Source organism: Equus quagga, chromosome 1 (assembly GCF_021613505.1).
Source record: "Equus quagga isolate Etosha38 chromosome 1, UCLA_HA_Equagga_1.0, whole genome shotgun sequence".
NCBI classification, from domain to species: domain Eukaryota; kingdom Metazoa; phylum Chordata; class Mammalia; order Perissodactyla; family Equidae; genus Equus; species Equus quagga.
This window is the reverse complement of record NC_060267.1, coordinates 43,420,822-43,446,299: the sequence shown is the minus strand read 5'-3', so window position 1 is coordinate 43,446,299 and position 25,478 is coordinate 43,420,822. Positions and strand designations below refer to the sequence as shown.

The 25,478-nt window shown below is 38.3% G+C and overlaps 1 protein-coding gene across 1 annotated transcript in view; it reads right to left on the bottom strand.

Annotated features, from left to right (window-relative positions):
- GUCY2C (guanylate cyclase 2C) overlaps positions 1-25,478 on the bottom strand; it is a 73,878-nt gene that overhangs the window by 23,949 nt on the left and 24,451 nt on the right. The window contains exons 9-15 of the mRNA XM_046676087.1: positions 19,445-19,530; positions 16,955-17,066; positions 11,494-11,575; positions 8,419-8,524; positions 4,477-4,539; positions 3,809-3,880; positions 3,245-3,349 (exon numbers count right to left, since the gene is read on the bottom strand). Of these exons, the coding sequence (XP_046532043.1) occupies positions 3,245-3,349; positions 3,809-3,880; positions 4,477-4,539; positions 8,419-8,524; positions 11,494-11,575; positions 16,955-17,066; positions 19,445-19,530 (626 nt within the window). The remainder of the gene's footprint in view (positions 1-3,244; positions 3,350-3,808; positions 3,881-4,476; positions 4,540-8,418; positions 8,525-11,493; positions 11,576-16,954; positions 17,067-19,444; positions 19,531-25,478) is intronic.

Below are 25,478 nucleotides of genomic sequence, written 5' to 3'. Positions count from 1 at the left end.
GACAGAGTTCTTGGATTTTGTGTATGAATTATATGACCTGGAATTTTGAACTCACTATTTTAACATGACAATGGTTCTATCAAGATACAGGGTTTTTACCTAAGCTAATAACTATTCTTCACAATAAAACCCTAACTAATAAACTAACAATCGTTTCTTGTTTGGGGAAAAAGCCCAATTTGACCTTTAGTTCTAACTGTACCAGTAATTTGCAACAAATGGTCCAAAGTCATTAATCATTTCAGATAAGGCTGGCTGGGCTGTGGGTACCAGGCCAAGTTAAGCAAGGGCAGTTATGCGCAGACAGACTCAAAGGAATTCTTTCCCTTAGCACCTGACATACTTTACATTTTTATTTATTTATTGGTTGTCTCTTCTCCTTATGAAAATGTAAACTCTGTGATTTTGTTTTTGAGGAAGATTCGCCCTGAGCTAACATCTGCTACCAATCCTCCTCTTTTTGCTGAGGAAACATCTGTGCTTATCTTCCTCTATTTTATACGTGGGACGCCTGCCTCAGCACGGCTTGATGAGCAGTGCTAGGTCCACACCCAGGATCCAAACCAGCGAACCCCAGGCCGCTGAAGCAGAATGTGCAAATTTAGCTGGTACACCACCGGGCCGGCCTTGATAATTTTTGTTCACTGCTGTATCTGCAACATCTAGTTCAGTGTCTGACATGGAATAGATGCTTAATAAATATTTGTTGCGTAAATGAATCGATTGTTCCTAAACAAGGTTAGCCAAGGTTACAGCATATTTATAAGATGGGAAACATATCGTCTTTACTCCGTCTAGGGAAAAACTTTATCATTTGTTTCCTCACAAAAGTGGGTTCTGATGGGATTTGCCGTGGTCTGAAGCCTAAAGGGATGGCACCAGGGAGGGGGCTGTAGTTTGCCTGGGCATAGCCTTTGCTTTGAGATTCATGGTAGAAAGGAGCAGATAAGCTTCCTGTGGGAGCTCGTGCTGCTGTCTGCTCCGAAGGTGAGTAAGCAACTCCAGAAGGGGGCCCAGGACCACTCAGATGTCTGAAGTTTCCCACCTTAGGGCAGAGAATCAAAAACACTATGGGCACGATGCCTACATGTTGACCGGGCACTTAGGGAGTAAAAGACCATGTGAAACCCTTTGACCAGGCTCTGTTATCTGTATTCTAAAATTTCTGTCTCACTGAAATTAAATGAATCAGAGTATGGTCTAGCCCTCATATGGAAAACATTTCTAATTTTGAAAGACTTGAAATCATTATTATTAAAAATGCTTTATCTGAATGATAAATTTTTTATTTAAATGATCATTTTTAGCATCAATTAGAATGATCATATGGTCCTTCCTCTATGACCTTTTGATATGATGCATTAGAGTAATATTTTTTCCATTCATGGAATTAACCATATCTGATTGAATTATGCTTTTTATGTACAACTGGCTTACAGTTACTAGTATTTTATTTATGATTTTTTCCATCAATATTCATAAATATAGTTAGCCTTTAATCATATTTTAGTATCAGCTTTATGCCAGCCTTACTGAATATTAGATGAATTTAGATGACGTTCATGTTTTTGTTTAACTTTAGAATAGTATTTATTTAGACAATGAGAGCTATTCATTGAAGTTTAGAAGAATTAGCCAAATCTGGTATTGTCTGAAATGGAAATTATGATTTCTTCTATTGTTATTGGCCTACTTAAGTTTTTACTGTTTGAGTCACATTTTCATGATTTTATTGCTTCCAAAATTTTACCTTTTTTTAGATTTTATAATTTAACAGTCATGAAGTATTCTTTCACAATCAAAAGCATCTTTTTCGTAGCTTTATTTTTTATTCCCATTTTTGTGTATTTTTATGTCTGTTTTAAAAATTTTAATTAGAAGCATGAGAGGCTTGTATGTTTTATAGTTTTTTCTTAAAAAACAAACAACTCGAGTGCATTGTAAAATTCTACCGATTTATAATGATTGAATTTTGAAAGTTTCCTTTTCTTAGTCCATAATTTTTCTTCTAAATTTTGCATTGAATACTTAGTTTATTATTATTATTATTATCATTTTAAAGAGAGAGTAGCATTTAGGGCTATGATTTTTTTTCTTTGAGAATAGATTTGAGTTTATGCCATACATTTTGAAAGTGACTATTCTTTATTTTTTATTGCAGCTTATTGAAAAATTAAACATTTCTAGGTGATTAGTTTAAATTTTTAAAATTGCTTTTAAATTTCATTGAATTATGAATATTTGGACCCCTTTGAAGCTGCTGCTGCCCCCAATCTTAGGATTTTGGCTTTGTTATGGGGTAGACATGGAGGTTATTAAGAGATACTGGGTCTGAAAATAGCCCAAAGGCAGGGGGACCACACCTCCTGGTTTGCTTGAGGCCAGATGCAGTTTATGTCTGATGTTTGAATGTAATTATTACAGCACCCCTTTTCACTCTTAAAGTATCCTGGTAAATTGTATGGTCACCTATACAAAGGTATTTAAAAGGATGAAAGCTCTCATAACACATGCCCGGCAACTGCTTCAGGTGAGCTTCAAATATTTCTATTCTCTTTGAAGCAACTGTCTTCAATTTCTTCCTGCTCCTGCTCTTTCCCCATTCAGTCTTGTTTCTGCTTGACACCTTACTTTGTTTCTAGTATATGAATGTTTCTTGTATATGCCTGCCCTTCTGAACTATTCAGATTTGATATTCCCAGCTTGACGCTTGGTTCTTCCCAAGAACTTGGTTCAGTCCTGTCCTACTTTTTCTTTCTGCTTTGAATTTGCTCAGCCAGAATATCTGACCCCATCTGGCAACTCCTGTGCATCCTCAATCCCTCAGAAGGGAGAGAAGGGTGGGAATTTAAACAGTCACAGCACCAGGACTTATGAACAAGTCTCCAAATGCTTATTTGGTGCCATCATAATGACCATCCATTTTTCTTTTAATACAAAAGCAAATATGCAAGTAAAATAAAATGAATTTAGATGTAATCACTCACTTTTCCACATCTGTTCTCTGTTTTTTCAAGTCTACATTCCTGAATAATTTTTGGCTTGTTTTTTTGTAAAAAGCTGTAATAGGATTGATTGACAAAAGCTGAGTGATCTAGTTGGGTGAGCATATGGACCCACCGACTTTTCCTAATAATTCTCTGATATTATTTCACTGGGTGAACATTTAAAATTTCTCCTAAATATATATTTTTTTCCATATGGTTGACCAGTTAAAAAATTGGAAATGATCATGCTTCCTTACCCGGAGGGATCCTCTCTCACAGTACTCAATCACTCCAAAGATCGTGGTATCAAGCTTCACTGTGCCGTAGAACTTGGTTAGGTTGTAATAGTCAATCTGAAGCAACTGAGATAACATGTTTATTTACAAAGCAAGTCAGCCAGAAAGGAGTGCCAGAGTGGAAATTTACATGCTAAAGAAACATGTCATGGTTTAGATCTTTGGGAAGATGTATCGCTCTTGACACATTGGAATGTCAGTACATTTCTTACTATACATTGTGTTATATCTTTCTTTTGTCAGCAAGGGGACTTGAAGACAAACCTTTGACTACTCTCAAATAGCATCAGGACCATTTTCTAGGACATGCTAGTAGATTTCCAACATGTTTTACACCATCAAATATCACTCTTCAACAACTGTTGGAAGAATTTTCAACAAGAAGTACAGTCACCCATTTCTTGGCCTGAGGGCCTCTCTGTCAGCACCCCCCAATAATGCTTTGCTCCACCAAGGACCTCGTTGCTTAGGGAAAGTGTAGTGAAGCTATTTGTCACTTAAGGGTTTCAAGTAAGGGACACATACCTTGTTCAATTCTATTTTCTGTTTCTCAGTGAAATTGCCATCATTGTGCTTGAGATCCTTTAAAATCACTCGCTGCAAAGATCAATTGAATTAAGGAGATAAGGTTGTAGCATGACCACTTATATACATAATATAATAATTTGTGTGTCTGTCTTCCAACTATACTGTAAGCTCTTGAGAACAGTGACAGTATTTTATTGATGTTTATATGCCTGGTGCCTAGTACTTGGAATATGGGAGGCTCAAGTTTGAATGTTTCTTTAAGAATTACTAAATGAAAAGGAAGGAAGGTAGGTAGGAAGGAAGAAGGGAAGGAAGGAAGGAAGGAAGGAAGGAAGGAAAGATGCAATCCCCTGCAATGAGCCAAAATATAATACTAGGGTTGCGTGGACAGCTCTGAACCTCTTTTGTTTTTCCTTTTCCTTCCTACACTCCACCCCTCTTAAAAATTCTATTTGTCCTTCAATTTTCCCAGGATTGTGAGTTTTGGAACCGCTGAAGCAGAGCCCTGCCCATTCCTGTGAAAGGCTCCAAGAACAGCCCCTTGGAGCAACCTGCACACCCACCCCGACCTTTGTACTGCCAACCTTGGAAGTTGGGGCAGTGATGAGTCAGAAGGCCCAGAACATACCCTGAGAGTTCAGAGAAGCAGGGGAGACTATAGTCACCTTTTTGTCGTATTTGCACTGTTGTAGTCTCTGAATTGTATCTCGTCTCTTGTCATCATCAATCTGGCACAAGAAAAGGCTAATTATTCCAGAAGCTCATATCTTGTCCCATCCACTGCCAGTCCAAAGCTGAGAGGCTCTGCCAGGCGAGCTATATCTGCTATTCACTCACAGGATGCTAGGCAGGCTCCCAGAGAAACTGTTATAACTGACTTGTTTCCCTCTGCCTACTGGCCTTTCCTCGCCAACAAAACTTTCTTTCCAGGTATCAATCACTCTCATGCTTAACTCTGGGTTCTCCCCCCTTCCACTTACTGTGCTACTTTTCCACCTTCTTATGGCCTACTTCAGCCAAGGATTTTCTTTGCTTCCTTCTCCCCCTGCCCTCCTCCTATTGGAAATCATTGTCTGTAGCTACATACAGATGGCCTTAGGGGAGCGTGTTGTGCATTTGGGTTGCAAACTCATGCCTAAAGGCCCAAGTAGCAATGTGAGGGAGGACACTGTGCCAGGGGTCTAAGGGGGGCAGCCCCAACAGCTCTAGTCCAGCCTAGAATGGCTAGATCATCTGACTTGTCAAAAGTAGTTGCTAATATGGATTTTTCTAAGCCATTCTGAGATTTTTATATTTGGCAATTAATTTTAAAATATAGTAAATATTGAACAACACACACACACATGTATACACACACACACACACATACACACACCCCTGCAGGCTAGACATGGCTCTTGGTCTGCCAGACTTTGGTCTAAAGGCAAAAAAAGTTAAGAACTATTGCATCTTTCAATTTGATTCTCATAAAAACCTGTGAGGTATTATAATATTTTTAAAAATTTACCTTTACAGGCATTTTGAAATGCTAATGAAATAAACTATATCAAGTCCCAAGTATGATGTTTGGCACAGTGCAGATTAATAAATGTCAGTTGTCTTCCCTTCTCCTTTTTCTCACTTTACAAACGATGTGCAAAAGAGTTAAATGACGCGAAATGTCACATAAGAATGTATTGGATCTCGTTGTGGTTTTGATTTGCATTTCCCTAATAATTAGTGATGTTGAACATCTTTTCACATGGCTGTTGGCCGTTTTATATCTTCTTTGGAAAAATACTTGTGACAACATGCATGGACCTTAAGGGTATTATGCTAAGAAAAATGAGTCAGATGGAGAAAGCCAAATATTGTATGATTTCACTCATATGTGGAATATAAAACGACAACAAATAAACACATAGATACAGAGAACAGATTGGTTACCAGAAGGGAAGGGGGAAGAGGGGAGGGTGAAAGGGGTAAAAGGGCACATGTATATGGTGACGGATGACAGCTAGACTTTTGGTGGTGAACACAATGTAATCTACACAGAAGTCAAAATATAATGATGTAAAACTGAAATTTATATAATGTTGTAAACCAATGTTACCTCAATAGAATTTTGAAAATCTTTGTCAAAGTAATATGTAAAAAATTTAAAAAATAAAGAGAGAAGAATGCATCAGAACCTGAGCTTACCTTCTTGTCTAGTACTCTTTTCCTGTCTCAGGACTGGATTAGGTCATTTAAACTGTCTGAACCTCTGTACCTTATCTGGGTATCCTAACTCATAGGGATCGTACTTGGGGACCACAGGAGACAAAGTTTGCGAAGGTTTCTTGCGAATGAAAGCATTTTATCCTCAAATGAGTTATCATCATCTTTATCACTGTTTTTTCTCTGCTAAGCTTCATCCCTTTGACTTTCCTGACTTCTCTTTTAGTCTAGAGGCTTTGGTTTGGGGACCCTCTCTGTTCTAATAAAGGGATGCTTGACTCTTTATCACCTCGTCCCTTAATCTTACTTCCTTATCTCCGCCTTCCGTGAGCATCCAGAACTCGAACCATTGCCTGGCTGGTTATGTGTCACTTTCCCTCTTGCTCACTTTGGCTGACCTTCCTGGGCTTTCTCTCTGTTCCACCTGATTCACAGCACCTGAAGACCCTTCCTTACAGCCAATTCCTGGCCCGCCTGCTCCCCAGCCTGTCTGAAACTCAGATTAACAATGATTCCCCATGCTTTGAATTACTTCGAAATTCTTTTCTTCAAGTTTACTGTTCCGAAGATCTATACCTTAGCCAAGTGAGTTGCTAATCTGATGAATTAACTCATAAAAATTCTGTAATGTCTGATGAGGGATAGATGAGTTATATTTCAAGGAATATTTACATTTTAAGAAAACACACAGAGACACAATGTTTTAGGCTCAACCCCAAAGAACAAGTATAGAATGTAGGGCTTATGAGGCAGTGAGGAAGACGTGTGAGGAGTGGAGCCACACTGGACTTGTGCAGAGGTAGACCACGTGGTCCATCCTGGTGTCATACCAGAGGCAGGGAGCACTCACTCCTTCTAAAAATCTCCTCTCGCCTTTCTAGGGTACTGCCAATTAGTCATTTAGGTCAACAAATTCTCCCTTTGGAAATCCAATAGTCTTATGGTCATTTACACCTTATTGTGAATGACCGTATGATGGATTTCATCCTGACACTTGACTGAGACAGATTGGTCTTTGTGAATACCATTTTTGTGTTTGAGGCTCAGAAAGCAACAGAAGAGTCACTTTAGAGCATTTCCGGAGGAAAGAAAAAACTAGTACATGTACAGCCATGAGAGGATCTGAGCCATTTGAGTGCAGCATGCAGAATTTGGAGTCGAGTGCCAAGAGCTGGTAGAGAAGCTCCAAGGATGAACCTGACCCACGCTGCAATTTTACTTTTGCTGAGATTAGACAGGAAGGCATCTCAAGTCACACTATCCTATCAGCTTGGCCCTACTCTGAAGGACCCCACTAATTCCTTCATGTGGAAGGTCTGGTTCTCATCTCCTCTTAGTATACCTTAGTATAAAAACTCTAATAAGAGGGGCTGGCCCCGTGGCCGAGTGGTTAAGTTCGCGCGCTCCGCTGCAGGCGGCCCAGTGTTTCGTTAGTTCGAATCCTGGGCGCGGACATGGCACTGCTCATCAGACCACGCTGAGGCAGCGTCCCACATGCCACAACTAGAAGAACCCACAACGAAGAATACACAACTATGTACCGGGGGGCTTTGGGGAGAAAAAGGAAAAAATAAAATCTTAAAAAAAAAAAAAAAAAAAAAAACTCTAATAAGAATATGGTGTATGGTAGGCATTAGGATCTTAGGCTTTACAGTTAGAAAGACTGGGTTCAAATTATGGCCATGTTCCTGAAATTCTAGCCCTGTTACCTCACAGGGCTTGGGGAAGATGAAATGGGTCAACGTATCTGGCACACAAGAAGTGCTCAGTGTTAGCTATGATTGTTTGTAGTACTCTTACTCACTAGCTCTGTGTGACCCTGCCCTGTGTCTTAACCCTTTGTCCTTCAGTTTCTTCATCAGCAAAGTTCAACTCATGAGTTCCTTGTGAGGAGTAGATGAGACAACATAGGTCCAGCATCGGCTACAGTGAATGGAAGTGAGTTGTTATCATTGCCTGCTGTTGCTATTTCCTGGCTGAGGGAGAATGTGGGCAAATATCAGCAGAGGCCTCTTTCTTCAGCAATGAGCTAGCTAAGTCATACGTACTTAGCACAGGCAGATTAATATCCAAAGTTTAGGGGAACTTAGATGCTCTACCCATTCCTAAATCCCTTCCACGACACATTCTCAATATGTGCATTCTCTTCTGTATCAGACGCAAAGAATGAGTAACACACCCTATCTCAGTCTCCATGGAAGTGTTCATTTGATCAACTGTCTGACATATAGGACAGTAGAGAATTAAGGGAAAAATGGGAAGCTGAGAATTAGAAAACATCTAAATCTTGGGTTCTGAAACAAATGTTCCCTACTTGGAATATTTCCTACCATGCCTCTAAAGTCTTGTCAGATACCTGGCACATTGCACCAGCTCTAGCCTTCTTGAACAGGTAAGGGACGCCTTACCTTCAGGCTAATATGGTTGGTCTCATTGGTCTCCAGAGGAAAGATCTTTTCAGGAGGAATGTGGGACCATTTTTTCTGACGAAGTTCATTTTCTTTTTTATATTTTCTGGGAAAGGAATAAAGCCAGTCAATAGGTTTTTATTAGTATTTATGCCATTCAGCTTCTGAACACTGGGGAAAATTTAGAACCCTAATATTTTCAGGCAGACATGTCACAAGTGAGGCTAGCCCAATGGTGTAACTCCATGTTCTTCAAATTGGCGAGTGCTGGCCATTAATGGACCAGTAAGGATTTCTGATGGCCTTTTCTATTCTTTTTTCCTTTTTGTTTCACATTCTCAGGTCCTTCACTAAGGCATTCCTTCACTATAATAAAGAATCTGAATTGATGACATGGAAAGAGTGAGGAAAGAAAGAGGAGAGAAAAAAATTTTGAATCTGATAACTTTGAAAGGCAAAAATGTTAATTTTTAAGCCTCCAGAAAATACACCAGATTCTTAAATAAGCCAGTTCCTCTTATGCATCCATGTCTTTAAAAAAATATGTATAAAGAAAATAGAAAGGCACAGAGAAAATATAACATGTATCCCAACATTAAAAATGTCAACATTTTCTAATCGTTTCCCCCAGATAGTATGAATGAAGTAGAATTCTTGGGTTGTAGGAGACGCGCACTTTCAAGTTTACAGATATTGCCAAATTGCTTTCCAAAGTGGTTGTACCAGTTTACCCTCCCATCACGAGAATTCCTGTTTCCTCTATATTCAATGTTTGGTACTGTTAAACTTTTTTTTTAACCTTTATGATGTATGTGAAGTGGTGTTTAATTTCTGCTTTGCACTTTATTTTCTAGATTACTAGACAGATTAAGTATCTTTTCAAATATTTTCTGTCTGGTTTATAGAATATGTAGAATTATATAGAGTTGTCTATTCATAATTTTGCCTGTTTTTTTATTGCTTTGTTTTTTCCTTATTAACTTACATGGATTCCTTGTGTGGTCTGCGAAACAAATCCTTTGTCCTTTTATGTGTTACAAATACCTCCTTCTAGTTTATTGTTTAACTTTGTTGTATAGAAAGTTTTGATTTTATTATGGCCATGTTTATATATTTTTTCTTCTATGACACTTTTTTTTTATCCTGACTGAGAAATACTTTCCTAACCTGTGATCATAAAGTAATTTTCTATTAATTTCTTCTGAGTTTTGAAGTTTGATTTTCATATTTAGGTCCTTAATCCATTTAAAACTCCATATGGAATGGACTCTATCTTGTATAAGGTTTCAAGTAGGGTTTTAATTTCATTTTTTTCCATGTTTAAAGCCTACCATCCCAACATCATTTCCCAACTGACTTGTACTGTCACTTCTATCATTTTCCAAGTTCTCGCGCTTGATTGCGTCTGATTCTAGAATCTATATGCTTTTCCATTGACGTATTTATCTGTCCCTGAGTTTGCCCTTGCTTGTAGTCATTTGACAAACTCCTACTCACCTTCTTAAGGTCATTCATGATGCTTTTCTTAATGTGCCCTAAGCAGAAATGATTATCCTCTTCCTGCGCTTCCATCTAACTCTGAGTATTCCTCTATTGAATACATATAAAAAATGTATTTTTTAATGTTATTGACCAATAATTGTGATTCTAAGACCTGGACACAAGTAGGATAACTATCAAGGCCTTGAAGGTTTCCAGGCTGTCATCTCTGTACCCCAGTAAACTCTTGGGACCAACAGAGCCAGCTGTCATTCATATTGAATTAGGGATGCCATAAATCATTTGCTACTTTTCTTGTATAGGCTATTGTAATGGAAAACTGCAAGAGTAACATCCGTCTTCCAGATGTCCCCATGAGCACGCTATTACTCTGGCCATTAGGAGGCCCTATCTCTGCCTTTCATGCTTAAAGAAAATGGAAAATGCCTGTTTCACCCGTTACTGTCTCTTGCCTCGTGATTTATCCCCATTTTAAGCTGACACCCATTTAGACTTGGTTTCTGAGGGACAACAGATGCATTTGTGACCTTGTTATTGACTGGCTTTACTCTCCCTAAATTTTGGTTTCTGCTCCCCCTCAACTAAATGGTCACCACACACTGTAGATCACCTCCTGTATTTCTGGGCAACATGGAGTTCCAGGAGCCTTCAGACTGAAGAGAATAACTTACTTCCTTTCCTGGGGAAAACTTCCACTGACATGCAATGGGCTGGACTCTCTCATTATGAAAAAGTATAGTGACACAGACTAAAGCATGTGATACATAGAGAAAAGTGTTCTCTGGTAGTTAAGAAACGGGAGTGATCCTGATAATACAAAAGGATAGAAAGTTTCAGGGGTTTAACATACAGAGATTAGGATGTAGTATGGTATTCACTCATTTATTTATATATTCAACAAATATTTCTGAGTATACACTGTGTCTCTGGCACTGTGCTAGGCACTTCATATGTCCAAGTTGAGTAGAATAATTATGCATCCGATGGTCAGAAGGTCTGAGTTCTAGTTTTGTCCCTACACACTACCTAGTGAAATGATTCCAGACAAGCCATTTGGCTTTCTAGGCCTCTCTTTCCCCATGCTAAAATAGGAGGCTTGGAGTAGATGCTTTCTAAAGTCTCTTCCAGTTTGAACATTATGCAATATTGAGACTTTGAAATTTCCCACAAAATATAAATAAAACAGCAAAAATAGCTATTTCCACTTATAAAAAGCTTATTAAATGGTAGTCACTATACATACCTTATTTCAACTCCTTACAACAGTTCAGATGAGGATACTGAGGCTAAGGAACATGTTTAAGTTGTTAAATAATACATTTAAGACCACAGGACTGGTAAATCGCAGAACTGGGATTTGAGTTCAGGTGTCTCTGACTCTGAAGCTCTAATCTATCCACTCAGCAATATTCTGCTCTTGATAGAGTCTTTGATTAAGAATGCCATCCTGATCTTAGATCTGTCTGGAGACCTCTTTGTGAGCATACATTATCATCAGTGGACATCAGACCTCCCCCTCTCTCCTTTCCTCCCTATCTGAGATGAGCACAGCAGGACAGAGGGGGTGGTAGGTACCTCAGCACCAGGAGAGCAATGAGCAGGAGCAAGATGATAGTTCCTGCAAGAGTGAAGACTGCAATCATCAGGATCTGAGGTCCTGTGGCAGAAAAGACAGTGAAAAATGCATTAGTACGGATCTTTGAAAGGAGAATAAAAACATTTCAATTACTCTAATTGCATAATATAATTTGAGGAAGGGCAAAGGGAGAGCCCTTTTTAAAAAATATTTATCTTTTATTAATCTCTTCCTTGGGAATATAGGTCCTGTGTCCTGGGTTTCTGAAGAAAAATGTCTGGAATTAAACCACCCAGGAGAAATGATTTAATTTCAGCAATCCTTATAGTCTATAAATCTCATTTCCTTCTTATGGGAATCTCCAAATGTCACAAGAGCATAAAATAGCTTGCAGCGCACAGAAAATTTTGGTGGCGGAAGACTACCTGGTGTCCTTGAGACAAATACACCTAAGGAGGACTCACAGAAGAAGACAGAAACAACTATTTCTTGATACAGAGCACAAATTGAAAGAAAAGTAAGTATATATGGACTATTAAATGACAGAGTTGCCCGCTGGTCCTTCCCAAGCTCTGCTGGGTCACTGAGGGAAGTCAATGGAGACTGTAAGGAATTTCATTTATTAGAAAACTAGTACGTGGGTGGAGTTGTGTAGATGAAGTAATCTGAGACACTCACAGAAGAGTAAGTGGAATCCAGGAAAACGTGGATCCAACCCAAGGAAACATTGAAGCAGAGTCTGAGTATGCAGAGGAATAAGCCTAGATTGAGAAGGACAACGACAATAATAAAAGTGTACAAGAAAGTCATGGTTCATATAGGCCACAGAGAGTCCCTGTTAGAATAGGAAGTTAGTTGGTTCAAGAAGAAAAAATGGAATGGATTCCAAGCAACAGACAGAGTGTGTAAGAGGCTGGAAGATAACCGAAATATGGTGAGGAAGACATGTTTCTTCTTGCAGCAAAAATAAAAGAGACCCCATCAGAAACTCTAGGGAAAATTGTTTGAGGAAGCCATAGTGTAAAAATGAAACAAAGTGAGGCCGACTGGTAGTATAGTTAAGTTTGTACACTCTGCTTCTGTGGCCTGAGGTTCATGGGTTCAGATCCCAGGTGCCACTACATACCACTCATTAAGCTATGCTGTGGTGGCGTCCTACTTACAAAATAGAGGAAGATTGGCAAAAGATGTTAACTCAGGGCCAATCTTCCTCCCAAAAATAAAAAAGAAAAAGAAAAAAATAGAAATGAAACAAAGTAAAATTTGGCCTGATTTTGAGAATTTGGAATTTTGTTTTTAAAGGCCGTCTTTTTGTGTGTGTGTATGGCACAAAGGGGAGACATTGGAGCTACATAGAAAGAAATATCATTACTGCATGCTATTTGGCTTTACGTAAATAGTAATAATAATGAAAATATTCACTATTTTCAACTTACAGAATCAACTTATAGGTAAATGACAGAGGGCTTCATTATGGTTCCCAAAGAAATATTATCAACCCTGACAAATTAAAGAAAAATACAACAGAATTTAGGATGTGGGAAGGAGGTAGAAGAAAGGATAGTGACACTAACATCTTCATCTTACAAAGTTGGGAAGCAAGAAGTTTTATGTATAGCTGACTGAACAACTCATGCATATTAATTAAAATGACAAAGGCATCCAATAAATGTATTGAGGAAAAAGTGCCCAAATGTTAAAATACACAAATAAGTCCATATTAAAAATTTCTTTTGTGCCATTAGACTTATCTTATGTCACACATATTTTTAAACTGTTTTCATTTCATCACATTATGTCCTTCTAATGAACTAACCATTTTTTTCTGAGGGAGAGGGTTGAGCTCAGGGTTAATACTGCAGGAACTTTCTCTAAGGGCTGACTTTGAAGGATTTACGCTTTCCTAACATACAACTTTGCCTCTGCTTGTTATCTTGTTTTCTGCTAAGGGGAAACTTTTAACAGTGACAATGTGAGTGCTGGATTTCTATTCTCATCAGGGCACAAATAAATTAATACCTTAGAGTTGGATTTGCATTATGGACACATTTGACTGGTGAAGTCTGTTCATTACTATAATCACCATTTCTATTACCACCACCACCATTGCCGCTACCATCACTCTCATACCCCAACCTCATGCAAAAACAAAAGGGAGCATGAGAAATACAATTTCAACAGTGCAGGTGATTCTACTCACCAGTACTAAAATTACACATCCCCTAGACTAGAGTATGCATGGGAGGGAGTATGGGGACCTCCTATCTGCTGGGTCCTCAGCCCACCTCGATTCCTATCTGCTTCCCACAATGTGGACATCTCAGTGCATTAAATATAATTATAATATTTAAATATACTATATACTATTTAAATATAGAATTTTTATTTTAACCTACTTTTTAATTTGCTTTGTTAGATAAGTCACAGTATCACATTAGTTCTAAGGTTAAGCTGCTGCCGCCTTTTCATGGATGTTGTGGCTATCACATTCTATTTAACTTGATCTACAATGAATGTAGATTGAGTTTATAACCCCAAGGTCATAGGACATGATAGTTGGAAAAAATACCTTGGGATCAGTTAACAAATCTAATTTAACAGAGGAAGATACTCATACTTAGGGAAGAGAAATAAAGTGACTGAAATTAACACTGCATAGATTAATGCTGACTAGGAACATAACCATCATTATCTCATATTGTGTGTCCATCTGTCTGTCCTTCCTTCCAAGGCAGTGTTTTGGGGCAAGGAGATATAAATAAAGAATGGACACTACACTTACATAATGTATGGTATTAAAAGATGTGTAAACAAATTAGTGTGATATAAGTACTACGCTGGAAGTCTGGCAGGATAAGGGCAAGATCAATAATCTCCTGAGATGTTAAGAAAAAGCTTAGGAAAGGTGAGATTCAAGTTAAATATTGGGGATGAGCAGTTGTTTACCTGTTGTACAGAGCAGTGATAAATTTTAGTAGAGGGCGTAGCATCAATAAAGACACAGGGGTATGAAGTTGCAAGACACTTTCTTTAAGGGAGTAGAAGGAAGTGGAGAGAGTGGGCAAGAGATTTCAAGTAAGATGAAAAATAAGGCTGGAGACATAGGAAGACAGCAGACATTTTGTGCTATAAGTCGTCATTTGGACTTCATTCTGTAGGTAAAGTGGAGCTGCCAATTGAAGTGTCAGAAGCAATTCAGTAACATGACTGAATTCGTGCCGCCATTCTGGTGGCCGTGTTGGTTGGATTGGAAGTGGACAGGAGGCAGGACTGAGGCAGGAAGTCAGTTGGATGTTATCGTAACCCAGAAGGCAGATGATGAAGGCTTGGGTGAGGAACAGGAACCAAATCTGCGCTGTCCATTCCTGGGTCCCAGATGCTTAGAACATGCCTGGCATTGAGTCTTTACGGAATGAATGAAAAGATATTTCATTCATGCATGGTGTAATGTCCAGATGAAACATTCTGCTGCTTAGTTGGCAGTTGCGTACACAGATAAAAAGACCAGGCATGAATATCTTATTTGTGTACCATTTGGAAGATTGAGTTAATTTATTTGTAAAGTTTAAAACTAAACGTAGTAACAAGTAATGAAAAGCTCTGGCTAACTGAATTTTCTGGTTAACTGAGGATGAAGTGAATTTGCCCAGGATGATGCACTGTCCCTGTCGTACATAATATGAATTCTGGATGTGATTTCTTTTCGGTAAATAATGAGAACTCTCTCAAAAATTTCTTTTTGAGTAGTTTATCACTTTACAAATCACAGACCTTCTATTCCATTACAAAATATCTAAAACCTCTTAAAGAAATACATTAAAAAAATCTAAACACAACGTCATCACTGAAAGTGATAATTAAGGAGAAAGAAAAACAATTTCAATTCAAAAAGTCATGAAAAGAAGTAGGGAGTTGCAGAAACCCATGAGAAAAGAGATATATTTCAGAAGTCAAGTTTGATTCAAAACCTACGAAGCTTGAAGATGGTTCTAGAGACAATAAAAAAAACTTGCTAAAGAAAAGAAATCAACTTTAAAAAGCAAGATAACAGTAAATCTGAAGTCAGCTCAGGATTGATTATTATTTAGAAAAATGGGCTCTCAACTTCCCACCTCCCTCTTTGCTTTAGCCAATGGTTCATACCTATTGGATTAAAACACAGGGATCATTTTCAACCAAATTTGACTCATGGAACTGAAGAGGACTAGAAACATAGCTATGGCTTTAACACAAGCAAACCCACTGAACCAGAACTGTTCTCTTTAAGTCACATCAACCTTTCAGACCGTTTCTGGCTGTGGGGGGGGGGGGGGCGGGGGGGGGGGGGGCTGGGATAGAACTATTTCTAGTTTATAATTTTTTAATATTTTAAAATATTTAAAAAATGGTAAATTAATACAGTAATTATGGAAAATTTGGAAAATTAAGAGAAATATAAAAAAGCAAGAAAATTCTTCTAGGATCCTATTACGCAAAGCCTATCACTGTTAACATTTTAGGATATTTTTTAGGACATCTTATTTCTATAAATTATTTTAAAAAGTTAGAGTCTCATCAAATAAAAAGCTGTATTTTTCTGTTACTTTACATCGTAAGTTTTCACGTCATTTAAAATTTTTTGTAAATAAGTATTTCTAATTGGTTGCATGATACTCCAATTATGAATATATCATAATTTTCTAAGTCATTTCACTAATGGTATTACCACTTTTTTTCATCTTTAGGTGTAAATATTTGTCCAAATTTAAACTTTTTTCCTAAAAATAGATTACTAATCTGAATTACTTTTCATTGTGATAAGCCTTGGCCAAGTCAGTCATGGACAGACTGTCCTGAGACCTGCTTGCCCAGGAGATACCTGGCTGGCCCTGTCTAGTGATGGCCAACGTTAGATAGTTGCATTGCAACTTGTACAGGTGAAGGCCTGGTCCTGTTAGGGCTTTTCATGACATGATAGGACCTCATCTTAAGTAGGTGAGTAACCATCCTTATAAACCAAGAAATATGTCCTATGAGAGAATGGGGGAGACTTTAGAGGCCCTTCTCACCGACCACCTCTCAGCCTACTGTCATCGAGTATTCTTTGCTGAAATACCTACTCTTTGAGTTTATTCCAGTAAAATGTAAATGGAATAAGAATATATGTCTCTGTGTTCATTTTGCCCACTGTCAAACCTGGCTTTCTATAGGATAGTTTATGTCAAATGGTAGCTAGGACACATAGTAAAGATCGGTAGAGCTAAATTAGAACAAGAATATTTTCAGTGTTTAATCGGAATTATAATATCATTCATTGTGCAGGGAAGTAGAGTCTAGACTTACAACCCTGGCAAATCTAACTCAGACAATAAACAAAACAAAACAAAGCAAAAAACACAGGCTAACTGAATAAACTACAGAATTTGCTCTCTTTACGAGAAAAACCATTTCAGGACAAGAAAATTCACTAAGGATACTTACCCTGGCCTGGAATATCATTAGGAAGCTTATGGTTCTTCCACATGAATGTGGGGCTCATATCTACTGGTTTAGTTCCATTTATGTGGGTGTCATAGGTCAAAAGAACCTTGTACTGTGCCAGGGCATGGAAAAGAAGGATGAACAAAAAAAGACATTTTAGAACGACTTCCGACGAGATCGACTGTCCTGCCCGATGACATTTGTATTTCATAGTAACACTTCTCAGTGAAACAAGGTAATTGTTAACCAGCCAGGAGCTTGTTAGGATCCACTTATTGGTTTACAGCATGAACACGGATTTAAGGTCCATGTGGGTCAATTCGTTTTCTGTTTCTTCATGACCCTACGAGCAACCCTGCCCAACATAGATTCTTTGGGTCGTTAGAGAACTAGTTTGTCTTTCGTTTTACAAGTGTTAAAACAGAGGCCAAGAGAAATTAGATAGCCAGCTCCACATCACATGACAGTGAGCACCAGTGTTTGCCACAATATTAAGTTGCTGTTGAAAATGATGTCTTGAGAAAATGCACGTCAGATAAAATCCATTATCCATTTTGATACTTGTCAAGGGGCACCGAGATAATTCTACATTTCCTAAATTCTGTCAATTTCATAATTTTTGAATCTCTTCTATCCTTTTGCTCTCATGCGCTTTCTTAAACGCAATGCTAATTAGGTTTGTAAAATAAAAGGTTTCTTTTTCAAGTAATCTGCCAATGGGAATATTACTATATCCTTAAATCACTGCTGCATATATTGAATCAGCTTTGTAAGAGACATCTGAAAATGACCATCCTTCTAAATTCGCCACCATTCCCTCAGAACATTCTGTACAAAATTTTTACATTCTCAAAAGGGTACTCACCTTGAAAGCAGAATGTACAATTATATATAGTGAGGATAGGAAATATTCTATGTATTTGGGTATGGTACATTAAATCTCTATTGAGACCTACTCTGGGTATGGAATAATGTATCTATAGCTTTATATTTTGAGGATTAACCCCTGATCTCCCCATATATACATATTACATAGCACTATTGATGTCATTAAATAATTGAAATATTCAACTAGATTTGCCTTCAGAGAGAGTAAGTGCACAGAACAACATTTTTCATTTTGAAGAGGAGATATGAGGCTGACAGGATCTCACAATATATATCCATCTCTCTCCAAGGGAGGCAAAGGCATCATCCCAGGTGCAAATAACTTAGAGAGGAGCGATCTTTGTAGCTACTACCAGTCACCGATTCAGCGGATCTTATTTTAAGGTCTTCACATGGAATGTATGCAAAATATAGCATTATATTAAAGGTTCAAGATAGTAACTAAAAACTATGGATTACTTTTCGGAAATGCTGCCCTTGAATTTCTGGTTTAACTTTCTCAATCTGGGCATCTTTTCTCTAGTTTGCCACATTTTCCATTACAAATATCTTTCACCAAGCTAGGTCAATATGTACACGCAATATACGACTTAAGTATGTCATAATGCTCACATTGAAAAATTACATGACAAAATGAATACTTTTTCTCTTAGATTCCTAGTTATGTCAGGACACAATGTCTTAAAGAAAAAGCTTTCTACTGACCATTTGGTTTGCTGGAACAGTGGCTTTCTTAATTGGCGATGGGCACAATTTGGGGTGACATAAAGACAGGTGTTTTGTTTTTATATTAAATGATAATCAGCCATGAACTGTGTGCCAGATGAGAAGCTAAGCACTGGAGACATGGAGAGGTAATACCCACTCCCTTTAAAGAACCTACTATGTACGTGAGGAGAAAAGACATATTTAAAAGCATGACATTACAGGACTGTTTATATGTGCCAGAGGGATTACACAATTGAAGATTTTCATGAGAGGTCAGATGGAGAGAATAGGAAATGTTTCATTTACTTTTTTTTTTTTTTGAAAGATTAGCTCTGAACTAACATCCACTGCCAATCCTCCTCTTTTTGCAGAGGAAGACTGGCCCTGAGCTAACATCTGTGCCCATCTTGCTCCACTTTATGTGGGACACCTGCTACAGCATGGCTTGCTAAGCGGTGCATAGGCCTGCACTCGGGATCTGAATCAGCAAACCCCGGGCAGCCAAAGCGGAATGTGTGAAATTAACTGCTGTGCCACCAGGCTGGCCCAAGTTTCATTTAAATTTTTAGCTGTGGAAATGCATAAACAATTCTTAGGCGAGAACTGTCATCCCCTCATTGGTATCCCATCAATAGTCTAGTCTTTATATCAATGTATTCTGGGTGAGTATTTTTTATACAGTAAATAGAGTGGATGTTCTGAATAAGAAGTTCTATGGGACAAAATGCTTAAGGAGTACTACCCTAAGTGGGGCATAATCGTGAATCTGAAATAAGCCACCTTCTAGATTCTAAACATAACTTCTCTAATGCCTTTACTATTGCTTGCTTTCCAAGTTATCCCTCCTCACTCAGTCACTTCACCCCAAAGTTCCTGAGAAGAAATAAGACATACTTTGTTGGTCTCCACAGAGGTATACAGAAGCATCATAGTATTGTCAATGTCCCCACAGTCATCCAAAGTCACAGGACCCATATACCCTAGGACAAAATCAGGAAGAATTAGAGGCCATTATTGACTTTTTGACTGAAAGACCAGTTAGATCATGACAAAAGACATAAAATACGTTCAAATTGCTCTATGTTACTGAAAAATTGTTGACTGATCTGAGGGCATGATGAATGATCTGATCAGAGGGCATCTGGATGGTTCTGGCTCTGAGATCTCTGGGGGGTATTTTTATGAGAAATGTTATTTAGTTGAAAGGAAAAATCTTTTTCATTGCATTTAGGATGGCCCTAAATGTAACCAGTCAATAGAGTCCTTCTGATTATTAGTGCCAAATTTTTGCTAAGAATATTTACCAAACTAATAGCACAGTGTGTAGGTTGCTGCACACTCTAATTTGGACTTTAAGAAGATCAAAATCCCTTCACTATCACTTATTGGCTTAAGATGTGGAGAAAATTACTTGAACTCTCTGAATCTCAGTTTTCTCATCTATGAAATAATAGCAGTATAGGATGAACCCGTGAAATGGCTGTTTATGTAAAAAAAAAAGGATCAAATATCAGCAATTTCACATGGTTCAACATAATAGCTAATATTATTTTGTGTTTACTATACCAGGCTCTGTGCTAAGGGCTTTATATTCATTTATCATTTTATTCTTCCTGACTCTGATACAGAAACTATTATTATCTCCATTTTATTGGTGAAAAACTGAGGTCAGAGATATTAAATAACTTGCTCCAGTTTGTACATCTAGTAGGTGGCTAAATTAGGACATGAACACATGTCTTCTGGCTCTAAGTCTATGTTAGTGGCTGTTAAGATGCTTGACTATTATCATGGATGTGATAAAATTAATTAAGAATGCATATAGAAAGATTCTGGGAAGGTGGGAAAACAGGAAGCACTGGAAATCTGTCTCCTCACATAGATGACAATTGGACTGGCAGAATCTGTCTGATGCAACTGTTTTGTAACTCTGAAGTCTATTGAAGGCTTGAAACTTCCAGGGGAAGGTTTAGATGGTAAATTGTGATTAATTTCAGTCCATTTCAGCAGTTAGCACAGTAGGAGCCACCCATTCCCACCCACCCCTCAGAGTTATGGCAGACAGCTGTGCACATGATCCTGGCGCAGCTTGCACACAACTTGTGGGAGCCAGGGTGAGCAAAAAAAGAAGATGGCAGCATAGGAAGACTCCGAATTCACCTCCTCTCACAGACACAACAAATTTACAACCTTTAACTGAAAACTGGATAAAAAGAACCCCCACAACTAGGGACAGTCCTGACTGAGGTGGAAAAGGAAGAAATTCCTTTCTGGAGAGAAAAAAACCACTTTTGCAAACCATGGCAGTTCATGGCTGGCCAGGAGCAATCCTAAGGTACTCAGCCTTCCCTAGAAAAGTGGAGGAACTGAGCAGGGGAGTGTTACCACTATAAGCATCCTTTGGACTCAGTACAACCGAGACAAGTGTCATAATATCTGGCTTTTCTGGTTACTAACAACAATGGGAATAGCCTCATAAAAGCTGTCAGACATAAGAGGAAAAAAGCTGTCTCATAAATAGCCCCCACACAAATTCACTCATTTCAGAAAGCAACCTAAAATCACCAGAAAGAAAAGTGCACAGTCCTTTGGTGAAAAGAAACTCACCTGATAGGCTCTGGGTGCATCTCAGTGATAGGTGAGACATCTCCAGGGACTGAGACATTGGCAGCAGCCATTACTGTGACCTAGTACAGGCATGCTGACACAGATGCTGGCAAACGCCATTGGAGTTCTTCCCCTGGGCTGTTAGCTCAGGGTCTGCCCCACCCAATAGAGCACTGATTTAATCCAGCTCAGTAAGGGCAGGCAGCCTGCCCTATGGACTGGCCTTACCCAACAGCAAGCCCTTGGGCAACTTGTGACCCTGTATAGTCTGGGTGCCTGGATCCTCTGGAGCCAGGCGAGTGAGTCTGCTTCTGCATGGCAGGGCATGTACAAGGAGCAGGTGGAGTGTGTGGGGCATTGGTAGAGAGTGTGGGGCCTCTGCAGTGGGGCAACCAGGTCTGCTTCAATGAGTCAGGGTACATGCACAGGGGAGGACTGTGTTGATGTGCATGCGGCCCTGTAGGTGGTGGGGCTTGTCATCTGCAGAAGACTTGTGCTTCTTAAACAGCCACATAGGGGATGAGACCCATCTTCCAAAGCCTGAAACAATTGGAGCTCCCATGCCTGGGGCCAGCTCCACTCAGCTGAAATCCTAAGAAAGCTGACAAAAGCAATTGTAAGCCCATGAGCCTAGCAACCAGCCATGTTGGGGGCTTACTCACTTGATGGAAAAACTGCAACAGGAAAGTGATGTTAGACCTTGTAGCCAATTGTGCTGGGGCTCCCCACACCCAATAAAGTGACTGAAGCATCCATAGCAGCCATACACAGCTGAACCAGCCAAGGGGACAGACTAGCCTCCCTGGGCACCTGCAGCAAGAGCAACCCTGCCACAACAGAAGGACACATGTAGCCCATACAAGGGTCACTCCTAGAACACATGGAACTGGTGATGAGAGGGAAGCACACTACTGGGCCTCATAAGATCAGCTTTTCAAGATCAGGAGACGTACTTGACTCACCTAATACATAGATATAAGCACAGAAAGAGAGGCAAAATGAGGAGGCAAAGGAATACATTCCAAGTAAGGGAAAAGGACAAAACCCCAGAAAAAGAATTAAATGCAACAGAAATAAACAATCTGCCTGACAAAGAGTTCAAGCAAAAAGTCATAAGGATGCTCAGTGATCTTGGGAGAAGAATGGATGAACTCAGTGAGAAAGTCAACACAGAACTGGAAAATATAAAAAAGAACTAATCAGAAATGAAGGATACGATACTGGAAATGAAAAATTCACTAGGGAGACTCAATAGCAGAGTAGATGATACAGAAGAATGGATCAGTGAGCTGGACAAAACTCTAGAGGAAATCACTCAAGCTGAACAGCTAAAAGAAAAAAAAAATTAAAAAGAACAAGAACAGTCTAAGGGACCTCTGGGACAACATCAAGCACACTAACATTCATATTATGGGTGTCCCAGAAAGAGAAGAGAGACAAGGGCTGAGAATCAAGTTGAAGAAATAATAGCTGAAAACATTCCAAACCTAAGGAAGGAAACAGACACCCAGGTACAAGAAGCATAGAGAACACCAAACAAGATAAACCCAAACAGGCCCACACCAAGAGACATTACAATTAAAATGTCAAGAATTAAAGATAGAGAGAATCCTAAAAGCCACAAGAGAAAGGAAACAAATTACATGCAAAGGAAACCCCATAAGGCTGTCAGCTGACTTCTCAGCAGAAACCTTACAGGCTAGAAGGGAATGGCATGATACATTTAAAGTGCTGAAAGAAGAAAACCTGCTGCCCAGAATACTCTACCCATTCAGAATGGAAGGAGAAATAAAGAGTTTCCAAGACAAGCAAAAATTAAAGGAGTTTATCACCAAGAAACCCGTCTTACAAGAAATGCTAAATGGACTTATTTAAGTGGGAAAGAAAAGACCACAAATAGGAATAAGAAAATTATCAAAAAAAAGCAATAAAATCACTGGTAAAGGCAAAAATACAGTAGAGGTAGCTGATCAACCACCTATGAAGATAATATGAAGGTCAAAAGACAAAAGTACTAAAATTACCTATTTCCATGATAAGAGGGTAACAGATACACACACACACACACACACACACACACACAAAGAGGTTGGATATGATATTGAAAATATAAAATGTGGGAGGAGGGGAGTAAAAGAGTAGAGATTTTAGAAAGATGTCAAACTAAAGAGACCATCAACTTAATATAGACTGTTATATAGGTAGGTTATTATATATGAACCTCATGGTAATCACAAATCCGAAACCTATAATATATACACAAAAAATTAAAGAAAGGAACCCAAACATAATACTAAAGAAAGCCATCAAACCAGAAGGGAAGAGAGCAAGAGAAGAAAGGAACAGAAGAACTACTAAAACACACAGAAAAAAAGTAACAAAATGGCAATAAGTACATACTTATCAATAGCTACTTTAAATGTCAATGGACTAAATGATCCAATCAAAAGTCATAGGGTGGCAAATTGTATAAAAATAAAGACCCATATATATGCTGCATACAAGAGACACACTTCAGACCTAAAGACACTCACAAACTGAAAGTGGAGGGATGGAAATAGATATTCCATGCAAATGGCAATGAAAAGAACGTTGGGGCAGCAATACTTACAGCAGACAAAATAGACTTTAAAACAAAAACTATAACAAGAGGCAAAGAAGGTCACTACATAATGATAAAGGGAACAATCCAACAAGAGGATAAAACACTTGTAGATATCTATGTACCCAACATAGGAGCACCTAAAAATATAAAGCAACTGTTCACAGACATAAAAGGAGAAATGGACAGTAACACAATAATAGTGGGGGACTTTAACACTCCGCTTACACCAATGGATAGATCATCCAAACAGAAAATCAATAAGGAAACATTGCCCTTAAAGGACACATTAGACCAGATGGACTTAGTAGATATATACAGAACATTCCATTCAAAAACTGCAGAATACACATTCTTTTCAAATGCACATGGATCATTCTCCAGGATTGGTCACATATTAGGCCACCAAAAAGCCTCAATAAATTTAAGCAGATTGAAATAACACCAAGCATCTTTTCTGGCCACAATGGTATGAAACTAGAAATCCACTACAGGAAGAAAATCAGAAAAGTTATAAAAATGTGGAGATTAAACAAAATGCTAATGAACAACGATTGGGTCAATGAAGAAATCAAAGGAGAAATCAAAAAAATACCTGAAAACAAATGAAAATGAAAATATGACATGCCAAAATCTATGAGATACTGCAAAAGCAGTTCTAAGAGGGAAGTTTATAGCACTACAGGCCTACCTCAACAAAAAAGAAAAATCTCAAATAAACATTCTAACAGTGCCCCTAATAGAACTGGAAAAAGAAGAACAGACAAAACCCAAAATCAGTAGAAGGAAGGAAATAATAAAAATCAGAGCAGAAATAAATGAAATAGAGAGTAAAAAAAACAGAAAATAGACAGAAATCAATGAAATCAACAGCTGATTCTTTGAAAAGATAAACAAAATTGACAAACCTTTAGTTAGACTCACCGAAAAGAGAGAGAAGGGTCAAATCAATAAAACAAGAAATAAAAGAGAGAAATCACATCAGACACCTCAGAAATACAAAAGATTATCAGAGAATACTACAAAAAGCTATACACCAACATATCAGATAATCTAGAAGAAATGGATAAATTCTTAGAATTACACAAACTTCCAAAACTGAATCAAGAAGAAATAGAGGATTCACCATTGGTCAACAGACTGATTACCAGTAAGGAGATCAAAATAGTAATCAAAACCTCCCCAAAATAGAAGTCCAGGATCAGATGGCTTCCCTGGTGGATTCTACCAAACATTCAAAGAAGACTTAATACCTATCCTTCTCAAACTCTTCCAAAAAATTGAAGAGGAGAAGAAGCTTCCTAACTCATTCTACAAAACCAACATTACTCTGATACCAAAACCAGACAAGGACAACACAAAAGAAGAAAATTACAGGACAATATCACTGATGAACACTGATGCAAAAAGCCTCAACAAAATACTAGAAAATCAAATACAACAATACATTTAAAAGATCACACACCATGATCAGCTAGGATTTATTCCAGGGATGCAGGAATGTTTCAACATCTGCAAATCAATCAATGTGATACACCAAATAACAAAATGAAGAATAAAAATCACATGATCATCTCAATAAATGCAGAGAAAGCCTTTGACAAGATACAGCATCCATTTATGATAAAAACTCTGAATAAAATGGGTATAGAAGGAAAGTATCTTATCATAATAAAGCCCATATATGACAAACCCACAGCAAATATCATTCTCAATGGA